The sequence below is a fragment of the Pan paniscus genome, chromosome 11, assembly GCF_029289425.2.
Source record: "Pan paniscus chromosome 11, NHGRI_mPanPan1-v2.0_pri, whole genome shotgun sequence".
NCBI lineage: Eukaryota > Metazoa > Chordata > Mammalia > Primates > Hominidae > Pan > Pan paniscus.
Window position 1 is genome coordinate 43,983,385 of NC_073260.2, and position 25,894 is coordinate 44,009,278.

Below are 25,894 nucleotides of genomic sequence, written 5' to 3' on the forward strand. Positions count from 1 at the left end.
TGCTCTTTCCTCTTGGATAGATGGTGGCTAGTTTGGTGACCACATAAAATTAAAGTGCGGCTGGGATTTCCAGACTCATTGCCAAATTATAGCTTACTGCACCAGGAGATGCTAGATAAGCAGTGGACATAGTCTTACACTCCATATTTTGACCATCTCTTAAAAAATTATCTATTTCTAATTGACTTTGTTTTTAGAGCAGTTTTAGGTTCCCAGGAAAATTGAGCAGAAGGTGCTGAGATGGCCCATATCCCCCTTCCTCACCCACACACAGCCCCCTCGACTGTAAACATCCTGCACCAGAGGGATGCATTTGTTACAGCTGATGAACCTGCACATTATTACCCAGGCTCCATAGTTTACGGTTGGGTTCATTTTGACCATTTTTTGATTTGGTACATGAAGTAAAGTTATAAATGCTTAGTCACATTTCACATTATTTTATAAATAATTAAATTCTGTTTTAAAATGCCTTTCTTGGTGGGGCACAGTGGCTCACGCCTGTAATCCCAGCACTTTGGGATGCCAAGGCGGGCAGATCACCTGAGGTCAGGAGTTCGAGACCAGCCTGGCCTACTGGTGAAACCAGCTCTCTACTAAAAATACAAAAATTAGCTGGGCGTGCTGGTGGGTGCCTGTAATTCCAGCTACTCAGGAAACTGAGGCAGGAGAATCACTTGAACCTGGGAGGTGGAGGTTGCGGTGAGCCTAGATTGTGCCATTGCATTCCAGCCTGGGCGACAAGAGCGAGATTCCATCTCCAAAAATAATAAATAAATAACAGTGCCTTTATTGGCTTCTTCACTCTTAGAAATGTTTCTAGGAAATATTCGTCAGCTGGAGGGAAAAAAAAGTCTAAATTTTCTCCTGACTGACTGCACGTAAATGTATGCAGTGATTCCAGGAACATCTGTTCATTTATTCTGCATTGACACATGCAAAGCCAAGTAGAGAATCAGGATAATTATCCACCCAATTCAAGCAAAAACGCTTTTACTAGAGTACCAAATCATTATGGCCCCCAACATTTTTTGGCTTGGATTATCCAAATGATTGTCTTAATTTCCCACTTAATTAGGCTTGTTTAAACACAGATGTAAGTGCTTTTTTTGGTCTGAAGTCAATACACTTGTATGTAAAGACTCAGCAGCCAGTTTCCCTGAGAGTTTGCAGGAAATGGTCAACAACTTGAGGTTGGTGGAGGATGGTTCCATACAGCTTCTGGCCTTGACTTGTGTTTACCAGAACTTTGTGTCTACATGTACACCCAATTTGACTTTCCTTTTGGAGGAAGGTAAAGAGAACATGCCATGATTATTATTTATTAACACCCTCCTGAGACGAACGTGAATTTGTTCCAAGTTTTATTTTTCACATTTAGTTTAGAAAGCAATGGTTTTTGGGATAATGAGTTAAAAGAGAGACAGTGGAGAGAGTCCCTGTTTTCATTTTCCCCCCATTGACCAAAGACATGTAAATAACTTGCCACAAATGACAAAGAGATCTGCTGTGCCCTGCCAGTCTCTGAGCAGAGAAGGGTTATTGTAGAGTGTATTTCAGTGTCTTTGGCCATTGCTCTGGAGGCTCAATGTGGCATGTTAGGCAGGGATTGGGAAGGGGGTAAAGGGGGATTGTCTCGAGGCAGTGCAAAGGGTTAACCTTTTTATAGAGCATTGTAGATCATCTCTATACGTTTCTTCTTTTATAGATGTAAATCAGCTGGACTTGAGTTTTTTTTTTTTTAAGGTGCATTTGAATCATGTTTTGATTGCTATGTGAACAGCATACACCTAGACCAAGTGAGATCCATTGGTGCTAAGCAATCAGGGTCCCAGGCAGCCCTGGGACTCCATGACTGACTCTTACAGGGTCCGCTAGAGCACTCAACACAGAATGACCAGACACTGGAGCCCTTTGCTGCCTACACGTTTTTCAGGCCTGTTGAGTGGTTGATGTGGTCTTTGAACATTTTCTACAAGGAAACAATTATCCTTGAGTCAGCTTTCTTTGCTGACATTTTTGTGTGGCTTTTAAATGGTGGGAGCCTCATTGGTTTTTAATGGAATTCCCATTAAAACTATGTCATCTCATTGGTCTTTATCGACATTACAATAGTTTGTCTTTGATTTTTTTTACTCCTAAAACTATATAATGGTTAATTTCAAAACTCTCCCACGTCACATCTTAAAACATACATGCAAATAAGGCAGAGTCAGATAAAAACCATGCCTCGAGTCATGTGCAAATGTGTTCATTTTTATTTCACACTGGATTATGCAAACAAAATTTTGATTAACATCTTACTTCTAGGGTCCCATAGCTGAAGGAAAATGGGCAATTGGGGTTATTCCTTTGGCCTAGAACTTTAAATTAGAAAATAATTATTGACACAAAATATTCATAAGGGGAGAACTTCTAGCTAAGATATTAAGGTTTGCTGTAAAATAAGTAAAAAGTCACAATTTTCTAGAGTGTGCATGCATTGGAATATGAAGCACTGGCTAAAGGGCAGTGGAAACCCAACCTTATCCCTTGTTTTGTATCCAGGCTTGTACTTTGTACATGTGCTTAGGCCAGCCCCTTGTTACTTGAGCTTTTTGGTGATTAGTCAGAAAATACTGTAGTAATGGGGAAAGAACTTAACTGTTCCAGAAAGTCAATGACTGTTTCGTATTCATCTTTGAACCCCCAGTAGAGTGAATGGCACCTAAGGGACCAGCAGTGTGGATTCTGAGTTGAACCGAGTTTCCAGCAAGGCTGACCTCCCCAGATAGGATCTTTCTTCCTTTGTTTCACCCTCGGGTGTCCCAGAAGTCTTTGTGTGTGAATATCGTAAAACTGCCCCCAGATTTTGGGGGCCCCGTTTGCCACCAGATGTTGTTGATGCTGGAGTTGAACCTGCTTGTCTTACTCCTGCCTTTGACACATCCTTGGGTACCACGGTGTGTCCCCGCACTGTAGGCCAGTGAGTGGCTCCAGCTGCCTCTGGTGACTTGCTGCCTGGGTTTGAGCTCCATCCAACACTCACCTGCTGGGTGGCCTCCTCCAGTCTCCCCTTTCCAAGACTCAGTTCCTCCATCTGTGAAGCCAGAGTGATTAACTCTAACGGGGCTGTCCCTTGGTTGCTGTGGGATGCCCAGCGCCACCCCACACTCACCAAGTGTGAGCCTCTCTTCAGGATTAGCTGGTTAAGGGAGAGGGGCTTAAAGCCCAGGACACGTCATGACATCATGAAAATTGTTACGGCGAGGAAAACAGACGAGGCCTCCCTTTTTGAGGGGAAAGGAGGAGCAGTAATTTTTCTTCTGCTGTTTATTGTTTTTCAAAAACAGAAAGAAAGGGCTTTCAGTAATAAAATAACATCTGCTCAGTACCCTGTGTGTGCATGCCTCCCTACGAAAACCCGTCTGTCTGAGAGGTGCACGGCCCACTCGGTGGTCTCCTGTCCCGTCTCCCCTCCACGCTCACCCTGACACGGACTCCTTTCACCACCGAGCCCACTGTCATCCCCAAATTGTTCCTCTAGCCAGTAGTGTCAGAAGGAGGGTTTCGCTTCTTAGAGAGACAGAAGGGGGCCTGTGCTCCCCCTCCCTCCCCACACTTCAGACCCCAAGAGCTTAACCATTCTGAGCACTAACGCAACCAGATTTTTTTTGAAGCCTTTGAAATCATCCAAGGCATGTCCCGAAATGAAATAAACCCTTCTCCCTTCTTACTAGCCGTGTCCAACCCATACATGTACAGCTTGTTCAAAAGCTGTGGTTTCCTGAGCTGCTGGGGCTTGGGAGCTCTACTTGGGAGGTGGCCGGGAGGGGCAAGGGTGGGTGGGGGGAGGGGGGTGTCCCGGAGAGCGTGCGCACCAGCCAACGCTCAGACCCTAAGGCCGGGTCACCGGGGCCCTGTTTTCTCTTCCAACACGCTTATCTCTTTACAGCTGCAGCCAAACCGTCAGGTCTGTAATGATGGTTTTGATTACTGAGGCCAAGCGCAGCTGTGTGTGGTGTGCTGGCGGGCTCGCCCATCCCCCAGGCCCAGAAAGCTCTTTCCTCCCCCTCCCTGGCTTGTGGTTTGTCATCTGTTCTCACAGAGCCTCCTTGTATTGGCCTGTGGCTTCCTGTTCTCAATCGGATCCAAATTTACCCTGTGAGGTATTTCCCTGCGTGCACACGAGCGCCTTCCCTTCCTTCTCCTCCACCCCCTCTCCTGAGGAAGGGTGGCAGAGAGGAAGAGAGCAGTCGAGAGTGAATAGGTGTTGGCTGTGATCTTTACACAACCTGGCAGCGGATCCCACAGCTTGTGTTAGCTCCACAAGTCGAACAGATGGAACAAATTGACAGAATCGTGTTCGCTCACCCTGGGCTCCAGAAGCAGCTGAGCTGCTGTTTGAAGTTGGGGGAGTTTGAATGTGCTTTTTCCCCTCTGCGTGGAATTTCTGGTTGTATTGAAGAACCCATGACTTAGCACCCCGAGTGGCACGAAACGGTTAATGACCCTGGTGCGTGTCTTTCCGTCGCACTCTTGCCTTCTTTTGTAATTGTCATGGGGCGAAAGGAGGAGAGTGGTTTTTCTTAAGATAAAATATGAGTATTTGTTTCATAGAAACAGATAATCTCCTTCCCCCTTTTGAGCAGTGGCTGGCAGCAGCTGCAGTTCATTCATGAAAGATCCAGTGCTTTCAGTCAAAGTGGATGTGGGACACAGAGGGTGTGTTTCTGATGGACGTCTAAGAGCCCCCTGCCCTGCTCACTCTCCTCAGCCCACCCCGCTAGGACCAGGGTCCTTCTGGCTGCGAGTTATAATGTGTTACAATCATTTGCCATTTCTAGGACTTCAGGATGCATTTGACAGCGACTGGGAAACCGGGAAAATCATGCCAAACAATTACAAGAATGGATCAGACGATGGAGTCCTTGCCTACAAACTCCTGGTGCAAACCGGCAGCCGCGATAAGCCCATCGACATCAGCCAGGTACTCCAGCTGCTGGGCACTGAGGGCGCTTCCAGGGCTGTGGGGCCACTGCCCTGGTGGAGGCTGCTTGACAGCGTGTGACCCCACCCTGTGCTCTCTGGAGACCTAAGGCACTGGGAGCTGGTAGAAAGAATATTGGGTGACTCTAATTCACCTCCTCCCACCAGCTAATTGTGTGACCTCAGGCCAGCCAGTGCACCTCACTTTCCTCATCTGTCAAATGGGACAGGCGTGTTCCTACCACCAGAACAATTGTCAGAATAAAGTGCAGCCGAGAGAGTGCAGGCTCTTTCCAATGTTAGAAATGCAGCGGCGTGTGATTCTTTCAGTTCTAGGACTCGGTACCTTGTTGGTCTTGATGGTATTCAAGCTTGGAAAGATGGATTTCTTGGGTAGCAGTCATTTGGATGAGCAGAATTTGGGGTAGGTGGGTGGGTTAGGAGATTGGAGAGGTGACAGAAGGATGGGAAGATTTGTTACATTTGAGATCTTTGTGTGGCCCTGGCCCCAGGAGTAGACAGATCGCTCTGTGATGAGTGAAGCAAACGGAAATGTGCACCCTTGGAATCAGAGTGGCTGCGCCATTCTGCTCACTCCTGCAGTAATAACCGTTTCTGTTTGGGAATCATATTCTCCACCTGTGTTTGCATCTTCTTGCTGCCGTTTGGATTCCAGCATACCCCTTTTGGTTCTGCAGGTGTGTTCAGGAGTGTGTTTTGGACTCCTGAATTGCACGGGGCCCGGGCTACCTCAGCTTCCTCGGAGCCTCTTCCCTTGGCTCTTTGTAGCTTGCTTGCTTCACCTTCAGGCAGAAAACCGTCATGCTAATGATCTTCTCAGCAGCTATGTTTATTGTCTCCCCTTTTTTGCTGGCATTCAAGGTGACAGATTTACAAAGTACATTGTTCAAAGTTGTTATGGAGTGTGAAGCTCTGAGCTCACAGCAGCAGGCAGCAGACCATCACGTTTCCCAAGGATGCAGGCAGAGGAGTCTGCCTCAGAGACACCAGGGAAGTGCCCAGGCAGCAGGGCTGGGCGAGGGACCAGGGATACTGTGGGACAAATGGGATTGGGCCAGACCCCCAGATACCATTTCCTCCTCCCGGGAGGGAGAAAGGCGTGCCGCATACACGGAGGCCACGGGCTGCGCTGTTTGATTCCAGGGATGTGTTGAGGACATACAGTTGTTACATATCCTGTGGATTAATTGAATCCAGATCCCCGAAATCCAGTTCTCTCACTCTCTCCCTGCTCCTTCTTCCTTCACTCCTTCTCTAGGAGCCGCTGTCACTGGTGTTTTTCATTTTGTTTAAAAAAGATCCAAAGCGAGGAATGAGGCCTGAATCTAAAATAAACAGGAAACAGAATTTTTCTATGTATATAAAACGTACATACACATACTGAGTCCCACAGAGCTCCCCACCTCAGCAAAGCCCACAAGCCCTCCTGCCGAGGGAGCACATTTGGCCACACAGAGGACGCGGCATGCAGAGTACTACGACCTCCGGGAATAAGATCACCTGGCGAGGCTTGAGGGTGTGCACTCATCCCTTGCACTTTCTGGCGCTGGGCATTTTTTGAATCCACAGGTCATAGGAGGCTAGTGTTAGCAAAATTTATACAGATGTTGTTTTATTTTTATAGCTCTCCTCCATTTACTGGGTGGCATTTCCTTCAGTGTTAACAACAGAGGTTAACTGCACACAGACGTGCATGGGGATTCTTGCCAGGTTTCTCCCCCTTCCCCTCCTATAAATATGTTTCTCCAGATTGTTCATTCTCTGCCTTGGCTGCAGACGGTCTTTTAGCATTCAGATTTAATTGGTTCAGCCAATTCCTGGGCCATCTGCAGAACTGTGTTTGTTATAAACACGCCAGTGATTGCATCCTCCGATAAGTGCACATTGAAAGAAATCAAAGGTGTTCTGATGGGATTTTCGACACTTTCAACAGTAGGCATTCTATTCTTTGTTGTAATGCTGTGCGAAGCTCAGCTTCTGTGCTCTCAAGGCAGAACTGTGTGTTTACCCCCAACCCCATTCTCAAAGGCCTCTGTTCTTCCCGTTTTTGTAGTTGACTAAACAGCGTCTGGTGGATGCAGATGGCATCATTAATCCCAGCGCTTTCTACATCTACCTGACGGCTTGGGTCAGCAACGACCCCGTCGCGTATGCTGCCTCCCAGGCCAACATCCGGCCACACCGACCAGAATGGGTCCACGACAAAGCCGACTACATGCCTGAAACAAGGCTGAGAAGTAAGTAGCGTTTTATCGGGGGGTCTGGGAACTTACAGAGGTGCCTTCCCTGGTTCTCCAAACTCAGCAACAGCCTTCGTCCGTTGACGCTACCCAGGGTTCAGAAGTGTAAACAGAACAATCTATTTCTTCTCGTTTAAAACTCTGGGAGACGAGGATGTGTAATGGGATACAACCCCCGCACTCTATCACATTGGGAAATAAGTGTCTCGTCTCCGTTCGTAGCTTTAATGCTAAGACGTTCATTAGGCGTTGCTCTCGCGTGCCAGCTGTTCCCTGTGAACACCGGGGACGCCTCCAGGTTGAGTGTTATTTTACTATTGCAGAGTTTTATCGCTGGGGATTATATGTTTATCTTAACTTTGTCAACTCTGGTGTTGAAGGGATTTTTGGCACATTGGGTCATTCCTATAAGCCACCAAGCACCTGCACTGTGTCAAAGCTGTTTAAACCGGAGCAGAAAAGTCTGTATACAACAGTGTCCTCTTCTTTTCACCTCTCAGCCCAGAGTTTGAAAGGTGGTTCTGTGTGGATTTCATTTGCATTTCTGGTGGAGATATTAGTAGCGTATGCTTTGGATACCGGGCCAAGGGAGGATGTGAGAAAGAAGACGGGTCCCCTTGCAAACATGGCTGGAGACTCAGCGAGTAGTGCTTCCCCGGATCCAGTGCTGCCCAGAGCCCTGTGGCAGGCAGCCAAGGCTTGTCTTAATGAAAATTTATAGTTGAGATTATAATAGGGCAAATCATGTTTAGCAAGTCAACTGAATGACCCCAGAGGGTCTGGAACACACAACGGCAGTAACTAAATGCTTGTTGTGTAAGGATTTCTTCCCCTGTTGCTGAAGACTTAGCATTGCATTAGAAAAGAAGCATACAAGGTTGAAGTTTGTTCAGGCACTAAAAGGATAAGTTAAGCATTTTTCTCAGGAAAGCATGACTCTTGAGTTCTTTTGCTCTTGCAAGTGATTGAATAAAACTGTGTGAACTTGGTATTTTCATATGTGTCAAGGGAACAAAAAATGTTCCCAAAATGTAAGCCTGGAGTTTTTAGACCCCTCACAAAGAATGACTGCTGGAAGATTAAAATCAAATCTTAAAAAATACACACATCACAGAGTTAAACATTTTTAAACCAAATGGGAAGATCGTAAAGGCCTGGAGGCTATGATCAGCATTGTTTGTCCTTTGTATCATGTAGAAGAGCAGTCAGTAAGCTTTCATGCAAAGTTCTTCTCTCTTTCCATTGAAACTGTGATGCACCTCTCCCCTGGGCTGCTCCTAACCTGTGCCCTTTTCTATCCAGTCCCGGCAGCAGAGCCCATCGAGTATGCCCAGTTCCCTTTCTACCTCAACGGCTTGCGGGACACCTCAGACTTTGTGGAGGCAATTGAAAAAGTAAGGACCATCTGCAGCAACTATACGAGCCTGGGGCTGTCCAGTTACCCCAACGGCTACCCCTTCCTCTTCTGGGAGCAGTACATCGGCCTCCGCCACTGGCTGCTGCTGTTCATCAGCGTGGTGTTGGCCTGCACATTCCTCGTGTGCGCTGTCTTCCTTCTGAACCCCTGGACGGCCGGGATCATTGTGAGTGTATTATAAGGGGCTTTGTGGAAGTCAAATTCCTTTCAGCATAGCTCTTTCTGCAGCCGGGAAGTTTTGTTTATGTCTGGGCCTCTGGAGGAGGGTATAGCTTGCATCATCCGTAATATATTTATTCTACTCGAGGTGGTGAGGTCCATGGTTAAGGTAGAACCTCTAATGGCCTTATTCTTAGGTCCTCTCTCCTGTAGCTTGAAGATTTTTGTGGAAAGACAGGGGACTTTTTAAAGCGCACTTTCCATCACAGCTCTGAACATTTATTAAATCAAAACACTCAAAGCCTAGCTCATTTTTTCTTTAATTGAAAAGTGTCATTTTGTGACCTCATCCAGGCCTAATAACGACATAGCAGGTTCTTCTGCATTTAACATGAAGGGACAATCAGAGAAGTTAGGAGAGTGATATATGGAGAAAATAATTTTGTGTGTTTTAAGTCCTGGGGGAAAATGATAAACTAATATTACGAACCTGTTTTTTGGCATCCCTTCTCCAAAATACTCTCAGATTTTGATGTAAGTTTCATGTAGAGTCTAATAAAACCGTGGCAGTGTTTAAATTCTGTGAACTATGGTATAGCCTTTAAAATGCCAAAATTATAAAAACAGAGGCCAGATTTTGTGTCTGCACCGTGAGTCTGTGCAGCAGGTACATTAAAAGGTAAATGTTTAGTCTGTGAGAGTTTTCATGGCACTTAGCAATTGATGTTGTCCATCTTTCATCATTCCTTCCCCTCCCTCCACCTCTGCCCACCACCCACCCCCAGAGAAGAAAGATCATTTTTCTCCTTCTCTTCCATCTGGTAACTTGTTGTTTATTTGTATCTTCTCCGCTTTGGACCAAGAAACTCCAAATCTAACTCACAGATTTTATTTCCATTTCCCCACAAATTTTTACAAGGAAGATGAAAGGCAAGAAGCTTTTCCTTGGATTTTAACAGTTGGCTTAGTCCACCCCAGCTGTCCCCAGCTCTTCAAAGTGCAGGGCTCCTGTAACGTGACAGCGTCAGCTGATGACGACCTCCCCGCTTACCTGGCCCCCACATCATCTTTGCTTAGCCTGCAGGTTCACTCACAAAAGCAAAACTACTTTGACCTGCAAATCTTTTATTCACCCCGCCCTATCAGCTTTCTTTAGAATGGAGAGTGAGGCAACCAAAAACTTAATGATGGGTTCACGGATGGTCTCTGGCGGCTGAGACCCAAGCAGGAGGAGAGATGGGTCTTGTTGTAAACTGTGTGAAATTCGCAGCTAAGTGATGCGGCCATGCTTGTGCAATTCCTCGTGGATTGCGCTGGTGGAGTTGTTCTGTATGTTTTTTGCTTTCTGGAGAAGGTACATTGGAAAATAATTTGCATTAGAACACTCTACTTTGCCTTCTACAGCTTTACACATCAGCTGTCCCACAGTCTCCCTTCCCAGCGGGAAGATGAATTAGGCAGTAAAGGCAGTGTCCAGAGTTAAAGCAAGTCAGTCCATTCATTGTTTTGATCTGAACTGAGGACACCTTAGCCCTCTGGCGACCTCCCTTGTGGGCAGCCCCAGAGGGTGACCTGCCCGCCCACTGACCACTGTGTGCCCTGCTCCAGGTGATGGTCCTGGCGCTGATGACGGTCGAGCTGTTCGGCATGATGGGTCTCATCGGAATCAAGCTCAGTGCCGTGCCCGTGGTCATCCTGATCGCTTCTGTTGGCATAGGAGTGGAGTTCACCGTTCACGTTGCTTTGGTATGGGAGACGTTTGAAGCACAAACTTTGTGAAAAAACAACCCATTTCCTCTGGCTCTGTTTGTCTCCAAGTGGGAACCTTGGCATTCTCCCTGTGCGTGGCAGTGAAAAGGCCTCAGGGCACAGGGGCCCCCTCGGAGAGCCTGCAAGATTTCTGGATTCCTTTCCCTCAAGGGAGGCTAAGGAGAGGGATGTGGAAGGTACATGGCAGCGGGCCCTGTCAGCCGTAGGCAGTGCAGGGTTGGTGTGTTGGAGTGGGCCTTGAAGGGCCGTGCTCACCTGACTTTGACTGTCATTATACCCCCACGATTCCTGACGTTGTGACGTTTGTTCATAAGGCGGATTATGTGGTGAGTGTGTGGGTGGGCATACACAGAGTTTTAAAAACAACAGGAACAGTGGGGATAAAATGAGACCACACTCACAGGCTTCGGGATGGCATCACTGAGGGTGAGGTGAGCTGGCAGCCAAGGAAGTACCCTCGGGCTTAGGAGTGGAGGCTCCATTGTTCAGCCCCGGGGAACTGGCTCTTCTACCTAAGCCCACCCAGCTCCTCAGACCTCCCAGCCTCTACATTCATGATAGCAGAAAGTAAGAGAACCAGTGTTGCTTTCAACAGACATTTTTTTCCCTCTCTTTTTCTCTGTCTTGCCCTGTGAATGCTTTGTTGGAGGTAATTAAACTTCAGAAGGAATCTTTAGTCCAAGAGATAAATCTGTTGTATACATTTATCAAAGAATTATCCAAAACATCACAACTGTGTAAATTATGTTCTGTCTGCAGATTAGAGCCTAAGAACTTGGGGTTATCAGTAGGCATTCAATAAGTAAATGCGTTCACCTGTTAAATATCGACGTGCGAAATACCCTAGCTAGGAAGCCAGCACTGGGCTTGACCAAATGACTTCCGCCGTTGCTTTTGCAATCTCCAGCACAGGTTTCCTTTGGGCTCAGCACATGGCACATGCATGTCTCCACGTAGGCTGCAGCCTTGTGCCTTCTGCAGTGTTTCCAGGGCTACTGTGATACAACTGAGAGATTGTAAACTTTCCTGTTTTGGAAGGAATGCTTTGTTGAAGTTATCCCATTTTTTTACAGTGTATCATAAAAAGCCAATAATATAGCAACAGTATTCTCTAAATTTTGAGCCTGCTCAAATTATTTTCTTCCTTTGAGCTGGGAGGAGGGACTATTTTTTTAAAAAGAAGAGTGCCAGCCTAGAGTTTAGAAAACCCATAATTCCAATACAGTTCTTCAAAAGGGAGATAAATTTGCATGTGAGTTAAGAATCCATAAGTTATTTTATTCTGATGCAAATGGAAACCACCTTTTTTGGAAGCTAGCAGGGCAAATGGGTATCCCAGAGCAGATTTTTACCATGGAAATGCTAACTACAGTCTCTAAACTCTAGGACTTCTAGTCCAAGTCATTTTCAGTATTCTGATCCTCTATGTGAAATTGCATTTAGAGTTGGCAGTTATTGGTCTTTCAAGGTTTGTAAAATGGTAGAATAAGGCTGTGAAGAAGAGTCTTCTTTCATGAATGTCTTTAGGAAATCAGTGGGTTCCCGTTCATTTGCTGTCTCAGTAACATAGAAACAGCGTGTGACAGGGTAGTCACAACTAGGCCCTTATGGCCTCATGGCCCAAATATGATGCAAGCCAGCATGGCTGAAAAACCCCCTTGGTGCCTTGCCCCAAGAGCAGAAGGCAGCTATATTGACCCTAATGTCTTTACCAACTCTGAAAGAGTAGAACCTTTTTGAGAGAAAAGTATGAAAACTCTTAGCACACCTTTGTATATTTGTATTTTTTCATCTGTTAAGGAGAACGACCGTCTCAGTCCTTCTGCAGGTAGGTAAGGGATAGAAACGCATCCTGCCAAAGACACCCAGCCCTCTCCTCTCGGCATAACCCAGAGCAGCCTGAACTTCAGAGAGAGAACTTGTGCCAGGTTCAACACTCCCTGCAGGGGTCACACGTTCAGGCCAACAGTCTGATCTTCCAAAATTTACTCTGCAAAGTTCCCATTTAGTTATCAACAGCATTTCTGGCCTAGGAGAGCTTTAGGACTGCAGGAGAGACAGGGATGTGTCCACACAATGTTCAAAAGGGCTTGATTCAAATGTACGGTCCTGTGTATTTCTTGCAATACACTCATAGTGCTTAGATGTACTACAAACATAGCCTGAAACAGTGACAGAAGGTCTCACCTCTGCATAATCGTGAGAAAGTGTGTGTAGTACCCAATTGCTTGGGACACTGAGCTAAGCTCTTAGCCATCCAATGCATTAGCCAGAATCCTGTGCTGTGGGAATTGGAGGTCTCACGTGTGAGTGGTGTGAGATCATTTAAGGAGGGGGGAAACTTCAGGGTGAGTATCAGTGAAAAGAAGGGGACATTTCTGTCCATTTTTATATAGTTTTGGTTTTACTGTGTTCAAGATTTACGTCAACACCAAATATGACCCAGTGTCATGAAGAGGTCATCTTAGTCTAGGTGCTGCTAGTTGAGCTACTCTGATTACACATTCTAGCAACTAAAACAGTAAGATGTGAGCAGTTCTGAGAGCTTGTAACATTTAGGACAGAGCTGAGCATTTACCAGGTGAAGTCCAGCAACCTGATCTTGTGAACATCCTCATTGCATAGGCCTTTCTGACGGCCATCGGCGACAAGAACCGCAGGGCTGTGCTTGCCCTGGAGCACATGTTTGCACCCGTCCTGGACGGCGCCGTGTCCACTCTGCTGGGAGTGCTGATGCTTGCGGGATCTGAGTTCGACTTCATTGTCAGGTAAGCAGGCGTGTGCAAGGAGACATGTTTTAGAAATCATTGTGATTGGGCCGGGTGCAGTGGCTCACGCCTGTAATCCCAGCATTTTGGGAGGCCGAGGCGGGTGGATCACAAGGTCAAGGAGTTCAAGACCAGCCTGGCCAAGATGGTGAAACCCCATCTCCACTCAAAATACAAAAATTAGCCGGGCGTGGTGGTGGGTGCCTGTAATCCCAGCTACTTGGGAGGCTGAGGCAGAGAATTGCTCGAACCCGGGAGGTGGAGGTTGCAGTGAGCTGAGATTGCGCCAGTACACTCCAGCCTGGGTGACAGAGCGAGATTCTGTCTCAAAAAAAAAAAAAATTGTTATTAGCTCAGGTGATCTTCGTTGCTTATTTCCTTCTGTATCTGGTAGATTGCAGCACCTCGTCATCGTGACTCTGCTTTCTTTTGAACTTGTTAACGTAGAGATACTCGGAGGTATAAAGACAAGCTCTCTTCTAGAGCTGTCTTGGGGAATATCTTGAAAACAGAAGGTAAAGGATTTGGGGCTGGCAGCAAAGACAACTCTGCAGCTTGAAGCCAAAGGATCACCCAATAGGTGGCCCATTATTGTCTCGGGTTAGAAACACTGCAGAAAGAGATGCCACATTTGACCTACGCTCCCTCTCCTTCAAACTGTAGAAAGGAAAACTTAAAAATACCTAAAATTGTCACCTGACTTTATTCTTTTAAGAAGTGAAGATGACATGCTCAGATTTCATATTCGAGTCCCCACAATTAGGAAGCATTTAGCATTGGACTTTGGTGTCAACTCTTGGGAATCTAAGCCTAGTTTGGATCTCAAGGCAAGTCGTTTCCAGTTGATTTAATTAAGAATATGACTTTGTGAAATATAAAAGAACAGTGAGTTTTCCTTTTGAAAAGAATTTGAGAACTGCAGAGGAGGAAACCACTTGCTTCTTTGAGCAGCCTCCATGGCTTTGTGAGGGACCTGCGCTTGGCTGGAACTCTGCTACTTCATGGAGCTCTAAGGCCAGAATCACCAATAAGTAAAAGATAGTCCAGGATTAGAACCATGACAGGGCAGAACCAGATGTGAGAAATGATTGGTTTGTTTGGCACGCTTCAGTACTGAGAGGTTGTGTGTGTGTGTGTGTGTGTGTGTGTGTGTGTGTGTGTGTGTGTCAGAGAGAGAGATAGGCTTCTTATCTTCAAGTAAAAAGCAGAGGGTTTCAACTAGAAGTTTTAGCCAAAGTTTTATTACGGGAAAGAGATGAGTCCATTGGTTGGCCTGTGGCATAGCCCACTGGGCAATTTGGCATCATGGAGGCCGCCTTCTTAGAATGAGTGCCAAGCTTGCTTGTTGTAGTTTTTGCATAGAGTGAATGGTGAAGTGGAATTGCTGTAGACCAGCGCTTCTCACACCGATGTGTTGAGGAATCATCTGAGGCTCTAAGTGCAGGGCCGATTTCGGGGGGCGGGAGGTGGGATGAGGGCTGGGTCTGCATCTCCAGCTACCTCCCTGCAATGTCCATGGAGCTAGACTTCTCAGCACAAACTACTGCTAAGCCAGCAAGCCAGTTCCTAAATTCCTGTTTGCCAATACCAAATAGAGAGTTGCCCAACTGAGTTAAATGTTTTGGTCTGTGTTTTATTTTAGTTCTTAGTTTGATTTTAGCTTTTCCTTTGTTCTTAGTATACACTTTTTCAGGCACTAACGTTATCGCTATGATATAAAAGCTCAATGTCAAGTAGAGTTTCTTTTGCATATTTACTTTCTCGTTTAACACAAATATAACAAGCACCCCATAAGTGCCATTTGCACAACAGCAAATAATGGGGACCCCCATATCCCTCTGTGTAGCCTAAGGTCTTTTAGGGGAGAGACAAGTTCACAGGCAAAACCAGGGGAAATGCAAGGTGTGCTGGGGTCTCATGAGTTACAGGAGGGTCTCGCTCAGCCTTGTGGGGGATGCTGAATGAGGAAACTTAGCCTGAATTAGAGCCCCCAGCTGGAAACCTGGCAGCTGGAATCCCAGCGCTCTCCTCTCACCCGGGATTGTTCCCGCCCAGAAATATCAGGGTTCCTCTTTCAAGCACTTAAAAGGGCTTCCCATTTTCTAGGACGGGATGGATTAACCTGATAAAGGCCTCACCAAGGTCAAATAAATGAGCAGACACTGTATATGCTAAGCCGTCAGAAATCTAATTGGCCTGTTTATGCTTCAGCTAGATGGATGGGATGCAAATGTCTTAATGTGGCTGCTGATACATGCCCCAGCCGAAAGTTCCAGCAGTTTACATTAGACCAAGACATTGGCTGCTTGGTTTTTACTAATGTAGTTCAGAAGTTTCTAGTGTTTACAATAGCTGTGAGGTATTTGTATTTTTATAGGGATTCTCTCTCCTTTCATCTGATGTCAAAACATATATAGACATGGCAGCACTGGTTGCCTGTTCCATTTTATGAACCAGAGGACCATTAACAGATAGATATCTTGCCCCCCGCCTTCCCAGAACATCCTGAGCCTCTCCCCTACCCCAGCCCACTTCCATCAGAGTTGCCCTAGAAATCATTAGTTCCAGAAACGCATCCCTGCGTGGAGTCTGTGCCCTCCAGCCATGCAGAGTGTCTGCCAGAGGCTGTCCCTGGCTGACAGGTTTACCTTGGTATTCATGAAGGATTCCAGACCTTAGCCCTCAATGGTGGGAAAGCAGAACTACTTCTGCACTCTCCTCCTCTGCCATGGTGCTGCGGCCTTTATGTTTGAATTGGCTGACGCAAAACAAGAGTATTCAGAGATGCTAAATTGTTCAACAAAAGATTGGCCCGCAGAGCAGCCCCGCCATTGTGGAGTGCCCTCACCCAGCACAATGCCCCAGCTCCCACAGAATGGGCAGCATTTTCTTTGCAGAAAGCTGGTTCCTGTGTTCTAAAAAGGTTGCAATTGGAGCTATTTGGTAAAACTGGAACTCACAGAATTCTAGGCAGAAAGTTGTGATTAATGAAAGGCCAGGGAAAGCCTTACCTGATATGCTAGAGACTTAATTAGAGATTCTGCCGTAAGATGCAGAAGCATTTCACAGTGGATTAGCAGCCTGCAGAAGTGGGCTGCTTTTCCTCCTGGGCTAAATTGTTTAAATTCTACACCCTTCACTTCATTTGTTTGCTTCTGCTGGGTTTTCACGAGCGGGGCCCCTCGGCATTGTGTTTGTGCTTTCAGTCTGCCCAGCCATTCAGGTCGCATTCCATATTTTTGTGTTTGTGTAACACATTCATAAATAACATTACATGCCATCAGAGTTCAGCAAATTAACAAACTAATTTTTTTTTTCTTCCCTTCATGAACTAACACTTTGGGTTGTGGAATGTAGTCCTCAAAGTCATAAGGTAAAGAAACAAAAAGCAAAAACTCACCTTGTGTTGAATGTGAACTGCGGTTGGATAACAGCCTTTTCAGTGGGGTGGGTTTTGTTCATTTCTGGCGTTGCCATGCTGCTGTGTCGGGCACACGGAGGGTGGCGCGATCCACCCTGTCACAGCGCGTGTTCCCGTTTCCTCTTGATCTCCCAGGTATTTCTTTGCTGTGCTGGCGATCCTCACCATCCTCGGCGTTCTCAATGGGCTGGTTTTGCTTCCCGTGCTTTTGTCTTTCTTTGGACCATATCCTGAGGTCAGTAGTGACACGGGGATGTCCCATATGTAGGCCGGCTGAATGCTGTGTTTCCTGTGCCGCTCTTCACTTCGATACTTAGGTGCCTCCCCACTTGCTGGTGGTTCTTCAGTAAACATCTCAGAGTCATGTCTGTTTTCCTCTTCGGTGTACCGGCTTTGAGGGCTAGAGGGCGGGTTCGGTTTGGTTCCTCTAAATCAACTGATTGGCAGCCTGGGTCTTACAGATCTTTATACAGTAAATGAAGACTTTCCCCTTGAGATGCATAATTGGACTTCACAAGAGTAAAAAGTACACATCCTGCCTTTCCAGTGTGGAGCAGAGGACAGTTCTTCTGCTCCAGCTGCGGGACCTGAAGGTCCTCCAGGTGGTAGAGAAGGGGAGGTTAATACGGCACAGTGCGCAGGGCCCCAGGGCAGGGGACAGAGGCCCCTGAAAAATACCGTGCTTTGAGCTTTGAGGATGGCCAGCAGGTAAATGGACAAGAACACTTTTAACATGGAATCCCCTTAAATAGGTGTCTCCAGCCAACGGCTTAAACCGCCTGCCCACACCCTCCCCTGAGCCACCCCCCAGCGTGGTCCGCTTCGCCATGCCGCCCGGCCACATGCACAGCGGCTCTGATTCCTCCGACTCGGAGTATAGTTCCCAGACGACAGTGTCAGGCCTCAGCGAGGAGCTTCGGCACTACGAGGCCCAGCAGGGCGCGGGAGGCCCTGCCCACCAAGTGATCGTGGAAGCCACAGAAAACCCCGTCTTCGCCCACTCCACTGTAAGTGACCCTGCAGAACAGGGGGAGGGTCTTCCCACCGTGGTAGTGGGCCTGGAGGTCCAGCGGGGGCTCCTGTCTGCTCTGAGCAGCACATCACACAGGCAGATGGGATGCAGAGATAAGGTACAGACTAGGTCAAATCATAGGAAATAACCAGTATTTAACTCTTTCTCAACTATAAAAATGCCATCTTCCTGTGGTTTGATCTCATAAAGGATAAAAAGGGCAGGGGCCAGTAATGTCACTGCACAAAGCAGTAGCATCTATCTTGTTCAGGGTGAGGACAGTTTGGGCTTCAAAGGCCAGAGATAAAGCATTCCTGCCTTTTTTTTTTTTTCCTCTTAAGGTGCATGTCATTTGAGAGTGATATTTTCTAAAACTAGTAGTATTTTTATTGCCAACAGAGGTAAGGTTTTTTCCTTCTCTCATTTCTGTTAGGTTTCAATGCCCTTGATACAACATTCATTATTATTGTCTAAATACTTTACCATAGCTTTTGGGGCTCCAAGCTCATGTTCCAGGTGGCAGGAAAGAGCAGAGAGGCCAAGAACCACCCCTGAGTTCTTAGCCTTCAGTGATTCAGGAGGTCACCAGGAGCCTGGGAGCCCCTCCTCGGAGGCTCCAAGGACCTGGGTCCTTTCCTCCACCCTGTGCTCCCTGGGATGGGCTCAGCCCTGAAAACTCAAGGAAGGTTCTGGGCTGATGTTGCTCCACTGAGGGCCCCCTGCTGTCCCTCCAGGAAATGGGTATTCCAGTCCCAGGCCAGAGCAGCCCTTCCGTGAAAGAGAGAAAGGCCAACCAAATAACCTGAATTGTCCTCCTCCTACCCCCCGCGACGACGCCCGCTGAGCTGCAGTGTGAATCTGGTTTTGTTCAGCAGGAGCCTAAAAATAGGTACAAGCTGAACGACTTTGAAGTTGGTCACGGTCCTTTTGATTGATGTGGCCACTGTGTTGCTCTGTGCTTTGTATAGAGACGCAGAGACCAGATTCTTAACAATCAGATGGAACAGGCTGCCCGCCACAGCCCTCCGCGGTGACGAAAATGCCCTCTCTGCTTTCCAGGATGGGAGCCACCGGCCACACGTGGCTGTGGAGCACTTGAAATGTGGCCGGGGCTACCGAGGAGCTGGATTTTGGATTTTAGTTCATTAAAACTTAAGCAGCCACATGTCTGGAGCGGCTACTGTGTTTGACAGAGTAGGCAGAGATAGTCCTGCCAGCGTCCTGCACTCAGGCCAGCCAGGGCCGCACACTTAGCAACTTCGGGAGAGCAGCTCAGAGCCTGCAGAACCTAACAGGGTCGGGGGCAGGTTGTGGGGGGCAGCAGCTTGGATGCTCTGACCACAGCCCACATTTATGGGCAGCAGCAGTACGTGTCCAGCCAGCTGTGTCAGAGAAAGCCTGGAAACAGGATTTTCAAACAACACGCTCCTCCGCCAGGTCCTGGAGGTTATTAGAAGGACGGGCTTTTCTTTTGTGGGTGGAAGGCCCCCATTGGCTCCCCAGGGTTGACTGAGTCTTTGGTGAAACCCAAGGAGGGAAGTGTGGGAGCTGCGGGCACCATGCCCAGCCTGGGATACCACCCTCCCCGCCCTTCTAACCCACCCTCACCCTCTGCAGGTGGTCCATCCCGAATCCAGGCATCACCCACCCTCGAACCCAAGACAGCAGCCCCACCTGGACTCAGGGTCCCTGCCTCCTGGACGGCAAGGCCAGCAGCCCCGCAGGGACCCCCCCAGAGAAGGCTTGTGGCCACCCCCCTACAGACCGCGCAGAGACGCTTTTGAAATTTCTACTGAAGGGCATTCTGGCCCTAGCAATAGGGACCGCTGGGGCCCCCGCGGGGCCCGTTCTCACAACCCTCGGAACCCAGCATCCACTGCCATGGGCAGCTCCGTGCCCGGCTACTGCCAGCCCATCACCACTGTGACGGCTTCTGCCTCCGTGACTGTCGCCGTGCACCCGCCGCCTGTCCCTGGGCCTGGGCGGAACCCCCGAGGGGGACTCTGCCCGGGCTACCCTGAGACTGACCACGGCCTGTTCGAGGACCCCCACGTGCCTTTCCACGTCCGGTGTGAGAGGAGGGATTCGAAGGTGGAAGTCATTGAGCTGCAGGACGTGGAATGCGAGGAGAGGCCCCGGGGAAGCAGCTCCAACTGAGGTGAGTGCCACTGACAAGGGCAGCCAAGGGACCTAGAGCCAGGCAAAGAGGAGGACAAGGTTCTCCTGGGGTTCTCAGCATCCCCGAGGGGCTGTGGCGCTCGGGCACATCCCACGCTGGACCCCAGTGACCTTTTATCCCCAGAGCAAGGCTGATGTGTCCAAGCTTTGTCATCCTTGGGGAACCAATCCAGCTCCACACTGCTCTCTTCCCCCACTGCTAACCTGCGGAGGGTCGGTGCAGCGCCACAAGGACACAAACAGCACCACCTTTTACCAATATTTGCCAGTCTTTATGGAGGTGCATGCCACAGCGAATTGGTCACATGGGAACGTATCCGTGTAACCAGCCCCCAGATGAAGGGAGAGGTCACAAGCAGCCCCCAGGGACACCTCAGGCCCAGACCCCACTCGTGATTTCTAATACCAAGGTTACTGCTGCCTGCTTTTGTACTTTATAAATACGGACTTGCACACCTCTTACTCTGTTCAACTTCCTTTTTTGCTTCCTTTTAAAGGGTGATTAAAATCTGAAGCAAAGAGGCCAAAGATTGGAAACCCCCCACCCCCACCTCTTTCCAGAACTGCTTGAAGAGAACTGCTTGGAGTTATGGAAAAGATGCCCTGTGCCAGGACAGCAGTTCATTGTTACTGTAACCGATTGTATTATTTTGTTAAATATTTCTATAAATATTTAAGAGGTGTACACATGTGTAATATAGGAAGGAAGGATGTAAAGTAGTATGATCTGGGGCTTCTCCACTCCTGCCCCAGAGTGTGGAGGCCACAGTGGGGCCTCTCCGTATTCGTGCATTGGGCTCCGTGCCACAACCAAGCTTCATTAGTCTTAAATTTCAGCATATGTTGCTGCTGCTTAAATATTGTATAATTTACTTGTATAATTCTATGCAAATATTGCTTATGTAATAGGATTATTTTGTAAAGGTTTCTGTTTAAAATATTTTAAATTTGCATATCACAACCCTGTGGTAGTATGAAATGTTACTGTTAACTTTCAAACACGCTATGCGTGATAATTTTTTTGTTTAATGAGCAGATATGAAGAAAGCACGTTAATCCTGGTGGCTTCTCTAGGTGTCGTTGTGTGCGGTCCTCTTGTTTGGCTGTGCGTGTGAACACGTGTGTGAGTTGACCATGTACTGTACTGTGATTTTTTTTTTGTCTTGTTTTGTTTCTCTACACTGTCTGTAACCTGTAGTAGGCTCTGACCTAGTCAGGCTGGAAGCGTCAGGATATCTTTTCTTACTTTGTGCTGGTGAGGGCTGGCCCTAAACATCCACCTAATCCTTTCAAATCAGCCCGGCAAAAGCTAGACTCTCCTCGTGTCTACGGCATCTCTTACGATCATTGACTGCCATCCAGGACCCCAATTTGTGCTTCGGGGGAATAATCTCCTTCTCCCGGATCATTGTGATGGATGCTGGAACCTCAGGGTATGGAGCTCACATCAGTTCATCATCGTGGGTGTTAGAGAATTCGGTGACATGCCTAGTGCTGAGCCTTGGCTGGGCCATGAGAGTCTGTATACTCTAAAAAGCATGCAGCATGGTGCCCCTTTTGTGACCAACACACACACGACCCCTCCCCCAACACCCCCAAATTCAAGAGTGGATGTGGCCCTGTCACAGGTAGAAAAACCTATTTGGTTAATTCTTTCTTGGCCCACAGTCTCCCAGAAATGATGTTTTGAGTCCCTATAGTTTAAACTCCCTCTCTTAAATGGAGCAGCTGGTTGAGGCTTTCTAGATCTGTTTGCATCTTCTTTAAAACTAAGTGGTGAGCGTGCATTGTGGTGGTGTAGAGGCAGGCATTATGTAGGATAAGAGCTCCGGGGGGATTCTTCATGCACCAGTGTTTAGGGTACGTGCTTCCTAAGTAAATCCAAACATTGTCTCCATCCTCCCCATCATTAGTGCTCTTTCAATGTGATGTGGGAAAGCAGGAGGATGGACACACCCCACTGAAAGATGTAGGCAGGGGCAGGTCTCAACCAGGCATATTTTTAAAAGTTGCTTCTGTACTGGTTCTCTTCTTTTGCTCTGAGGTGTGGGCTCCCTCATCTCGTAACCAGAGACCAGCACATGTCAGGGAAGCACCCAGTGTCGGCTCCCCATCCAATTCCACACCAGCACCTTGTTACAGACAAGAAGTCAGAGGAAAGGGCGGGGTCCCTGCAGGGCTGAAGCCTAAGCTACTGTGAGGCGCTCACGAGTGGCAGCTCCTGTTACTCCCTTTTAAATTACCTGGGAAATCTTAACAGAAAGGTAATGGGCCCCCAGAAATACCCACAGCATAGTGACCTCAGACCCTGATACTCACCACAAAACTTTTAAGATGCTGATTGGGAGCCGCTTGTGGCTGCTGGGTGTGTGTGTGTGTGTGTGTGTGTGTGTGTGTGTGTGTGACTCTGCTGGGGACCCTGGCCACCCCCCTGCTGCTGTCTTGGTGCCTGTCACCCACATGGTCTGCCACCCTAACACCCAGCTCTGCTCAGAAAACGTCCTGCGTGGAGGAGGGATGATGCAAAATTCTGAAGTCGACTTCCCTCTGGCTCCTGGCGTGCCCTCGCTCCCTTCCTGAGCCCAGCTCGTGTTGCGCCGGAGGCTGCGCGGCCCCTGATTTCTGCATGGTGTAGAACTTTCTCCAATAGTCACATTGGCAAAGGGAGAACTGGGGTGGGTGGGGGGTGGGGCTGGCAGGGAATTAGAATTTCTCTCTCTCTTTTAATAGTTTTATTTTGTCTGTCCTGTTTGTTCATTTGGATGTTTTAATTAAAAAAAAAAAACTTTGCTGATATTTATAATTTTGTATCATAAGAATGTTTTCCTCTACAGTATTTGTCATGCCAGTTTATAACAAAAAAAAATGCAGGGATTTTATTTCTATTGGAAACATTACAGCTATGTTTTACTTTTGGACAGAATTTTTATTTGTATAGAATGCTTACTAATGTTAAATAGTTCAGAGTATATAACATTTACATTAAGGACTCATGGTAGGTTTTAGGGTAAGGAGTTTAAAGGAAATAAATATTCAAACTGGGTCTCATTGCCAATTTTGGTGGAAATGAGTTTGTGTCATTTCAATTACAAAGATAAAAGTATGCCATATAATTTATTTATATGAAGATTTATTTTTGTAGTGTACATAGTAGTCATCAAGTCTTTTGACAGAAGTATATTTTTAAAGAATTTATATGTGATGAATCCATAATGTCTGGAACTTTGCTGAGACATGAGTGGGCACAGTTTTCATTGTAAATTACAGCAAGGAAAGAAAATGTTTAACAGTGTTAAGAGAGTCAGCGCAGAGTGGATATTCATGCGATTATGAAGTGTTTATTAGTTACCATTGGCGACCTAGCATGCTTCTCATTTCAAACCTTGGAAGGTGAAAATGTACAAACTCTCTAAATAATTAATGTTCAAACACTGATAGAAATTCTAACATGAATAAAAAATAATATAACTTGTTGGTTATATCTTTGTTTGTAGAATGCTTTTTTTCTTTAAAATACTTGGGAGAGGCAGTTAGTGTTGGAGCCATCAGAAACTGTTGTTTCATCTTGCTGACCTTGTGACACTCTTCTTTTTTGCTCTATCTGATGGAGAGAGTTTTAGGTTTTCCTCCTTTTTGTTTTGTATAAATAGTGGGTATAAGCATAGCTCTGTTACATGGATGTATTACAAAGTGGGGGCTGAGCTTTTAGTGTGATCATCACCCAAATAGTGTACATTGTACCCATTAATTAATTTCTTATCACCTGACCCTATTTTTGTTTTCTCATACCAAGAAACTTCCTAAGTTAACCATCAAAATTAGTCCTTCTGTCATCTCTCTTAGCATACTTATTTCCCTTATGTGATGCCTAATAATGAGGGAACATAAAGCCAAATTCAAAGATGATTATCATCAGTGAAGGTGTCATACTTCTAAACAGTGTCAAAGATAATATGGAATTGATTGAACCTGATACAGAACAGTTTTTGAGTGTTTCCTGGTAAGCAATGATTTCATCATAGGCATGGAGAAAAATATGGCCAGGAATATCATGTCCATGTTACAGCTGTGTAAGCAAGGAGTGGTGGGGCTGAACTCAAGGCCCACACTGCCGTGCACATGGGCAAGTTGCAAAGGGGTCAGTGAGCCACAGCCGGCTGGCCATGTCCTGTTGCACAGATTCATGAGGAGAGAGTCGTGCCTGTTGCCGCACATGTTGTTGATGGCTGTTTTTCTGCTGCAACGGCAGAGTTCAGTAGCTGCAACACAGACTATGGTCTGCAGAGACTATGATATTTACTATCTGGCCGTAAGACACCTGACAGTCCATCTCTAGACAAGGTAACATAGGCCAGTGCTAGTCAAGTGTGGTCCATGAATCAGCCTGCCTTGGAAGCTTGCTAGAAAAACCGAATCCAACACCACCTAACTCAGAATCTTGGAGTGAGGTCCAGGAATCTGCTTTAACGATCTGTCCTGGTGGTTGTGATGCACCAGCGGAGGCGATCCCGAAATTCCAGCTGAGTGTGGCCAGGTTCTATCATTTGGCTTCGGCTCCTGGGCCAGTGCGGGCCGGATCTGGAAACGGCACAGAGATACCGACTCCACTGTGTGGTCCTTTCACAAAACACATGCTCCTCTGTGGGTGAGCCCAGGCCAGGAGCTTGACTGTTATGTCTGGGAGTACAGAGTGAGGAACTCCTTTCTTAGTGCTCACCCCACAGTGAGGGAGGACCTGGAAGGAGAGTGTGGGCCCCTTTCCTAGAGGGGAGGGGGAGCCACGCCGGGCCCTTCCACGGAGAGGGCTCCCTGTCACCCACTTGACTGGCTTGGGCAAGTCTCTTAAAACCCCAGAGCCTGTGTGTCCTCATCTGTAAATTAAAGAGATAAATATCCCTTGAAAACTTCTGAAGGGTGGCAGCAGTGATGCTGGTGACGAGGTCTGGATCTCAGGGGCTGGCCGGAGTCATCTGAGTGAGAATTGGACAGCCCGTCCTGAGGACCCCACTCCAAACCCCAGTTCAATCACCAGCTCTGCCTCAGGGTTCCCATCTTGAAGATGACAAGGGCTCCCCATAGAAACAATGGGCGCTGCTATGGGAATAGTTCATGTTTACTGAGCCCCGCTTGGGAGGCATTTGAGGTAGCACAGTAAATTCTGACCAAGGAATAAGATGTTCAGGTAATACACTGTCCTCCTTAATACTACACATAACAGCTAATTTGGCTCATTTAAGACACAGAGAATATGTTCTCCCTGAATCTGAGTACGGGAAATAGTAATTGCATTAATTGGAATTCAGATTGGGACATGCTTTCCCCAAGACATGTTTAATACCACCAAAATGACCATTTGCTACCATCCAATTTTATATTCCTTATAAATGACACATAGCTAACTAGCTAACTTAGTTTTTAACCATGTTGGCCTAGGGAGAAGTTTTTAATCAGATTTGTGTCCCCAAATCCACCATATTTATTCAGGACTTAGGTCAACACAGAGCTCCATTTTTTTTTTGGCACAACAGATGTATGTAACAGCTTTGTGAAAGCTGCGTCCTGCTATGTTTCGGCAGCAGCACGTTGATGTAAAGGCAGGTGTTTCATTTTTGGTAACTGGTAACCGACCTCCCAAAAGGAGAAGTGGAGATGGTCTATTAATCATCCGAGATGAGTATTTGCCAAGTTTTAATTACTTTTAATGAAGGCTGCGCATAATGAGAACATGCCTTGAACATGAATCTGTTTCATCCTTTGCACTGTCGTGACGGAGGGCATGTCAGGTACCATTTTCTGCAAGGGTTCCCTGCCAGGAAATTCCAACGACTGCCACCATAAGGATCTGGGAGGGATATTCTGGCGTGTCAGGAACACGCTGGGCCTCAGGAAGGATGAACTATAGAGATGACCCAAATCAAACTTGGTGCACGTGGGAAGCAC

The 25,894-nt window shown here is 47.1% G+C and overlaps 1 protein-coding gene across 6 annotated transcripts in view; it reads left to right on the forward strand.

The window, feature by feature from the left end:
* PTCH1 (patched 1) overlaps positions 1 to 23,433 on the forward strand; it is a 74,174-nt gene extending 50,741 nt beyond the window's left edge. For 5 of the 6 annotated variants that reach the window (XM_057298684.2, XM_034967793.4, XM_008963523.5 and 2 more), the window contains exons 16-24: positions 4,827 to 4,969; positions 7,043 to 7,226; positions 8,532 to 8,812; positions 10,414 to 10,551; positions 13,201 to 13,343; positions 16,900 to 16,999; positions 17,517 to 17,771; positions 19,394 to 19,934; positions 20,452 to 23,433. In XM_057298684.2, the coding sequence (XP_057154667.1) occupies positions 4,827 to 4,969; positions 7,043 to 7,226; positions 8,532 to 8,812; positions 10,414 to 10,551; positions 13,201 to 13,343; positions 16,900 to 16,999; positions 17,517 to 17,771; positions 19,394 to 19,933 (1,784 nt within the window). In that variant the 3' untranslated portion in view covers position 19,934; positions 20,452 to 23,433. Of the gene's footprint in view, positions 1 to 4,826; positions 4,970 to 7,042; positions 7,227 to 8,531; positions 8,813 to 10,413; positions 10,552 to 13,200; positions 13,344 to 16,700; positions 16,717 to 16,899; positions 17,000 to 17,516; positions 17,772 to 19,393; positions 19,935 to 20,451 lie in introns of those variants that run through there. The other variant, XM_034967795.3, reaches the window with a different exon arrangement.
* The last annotated feature ends 2,461 nt before the right edge of the window (positions 23,434 to 25,894 follow it).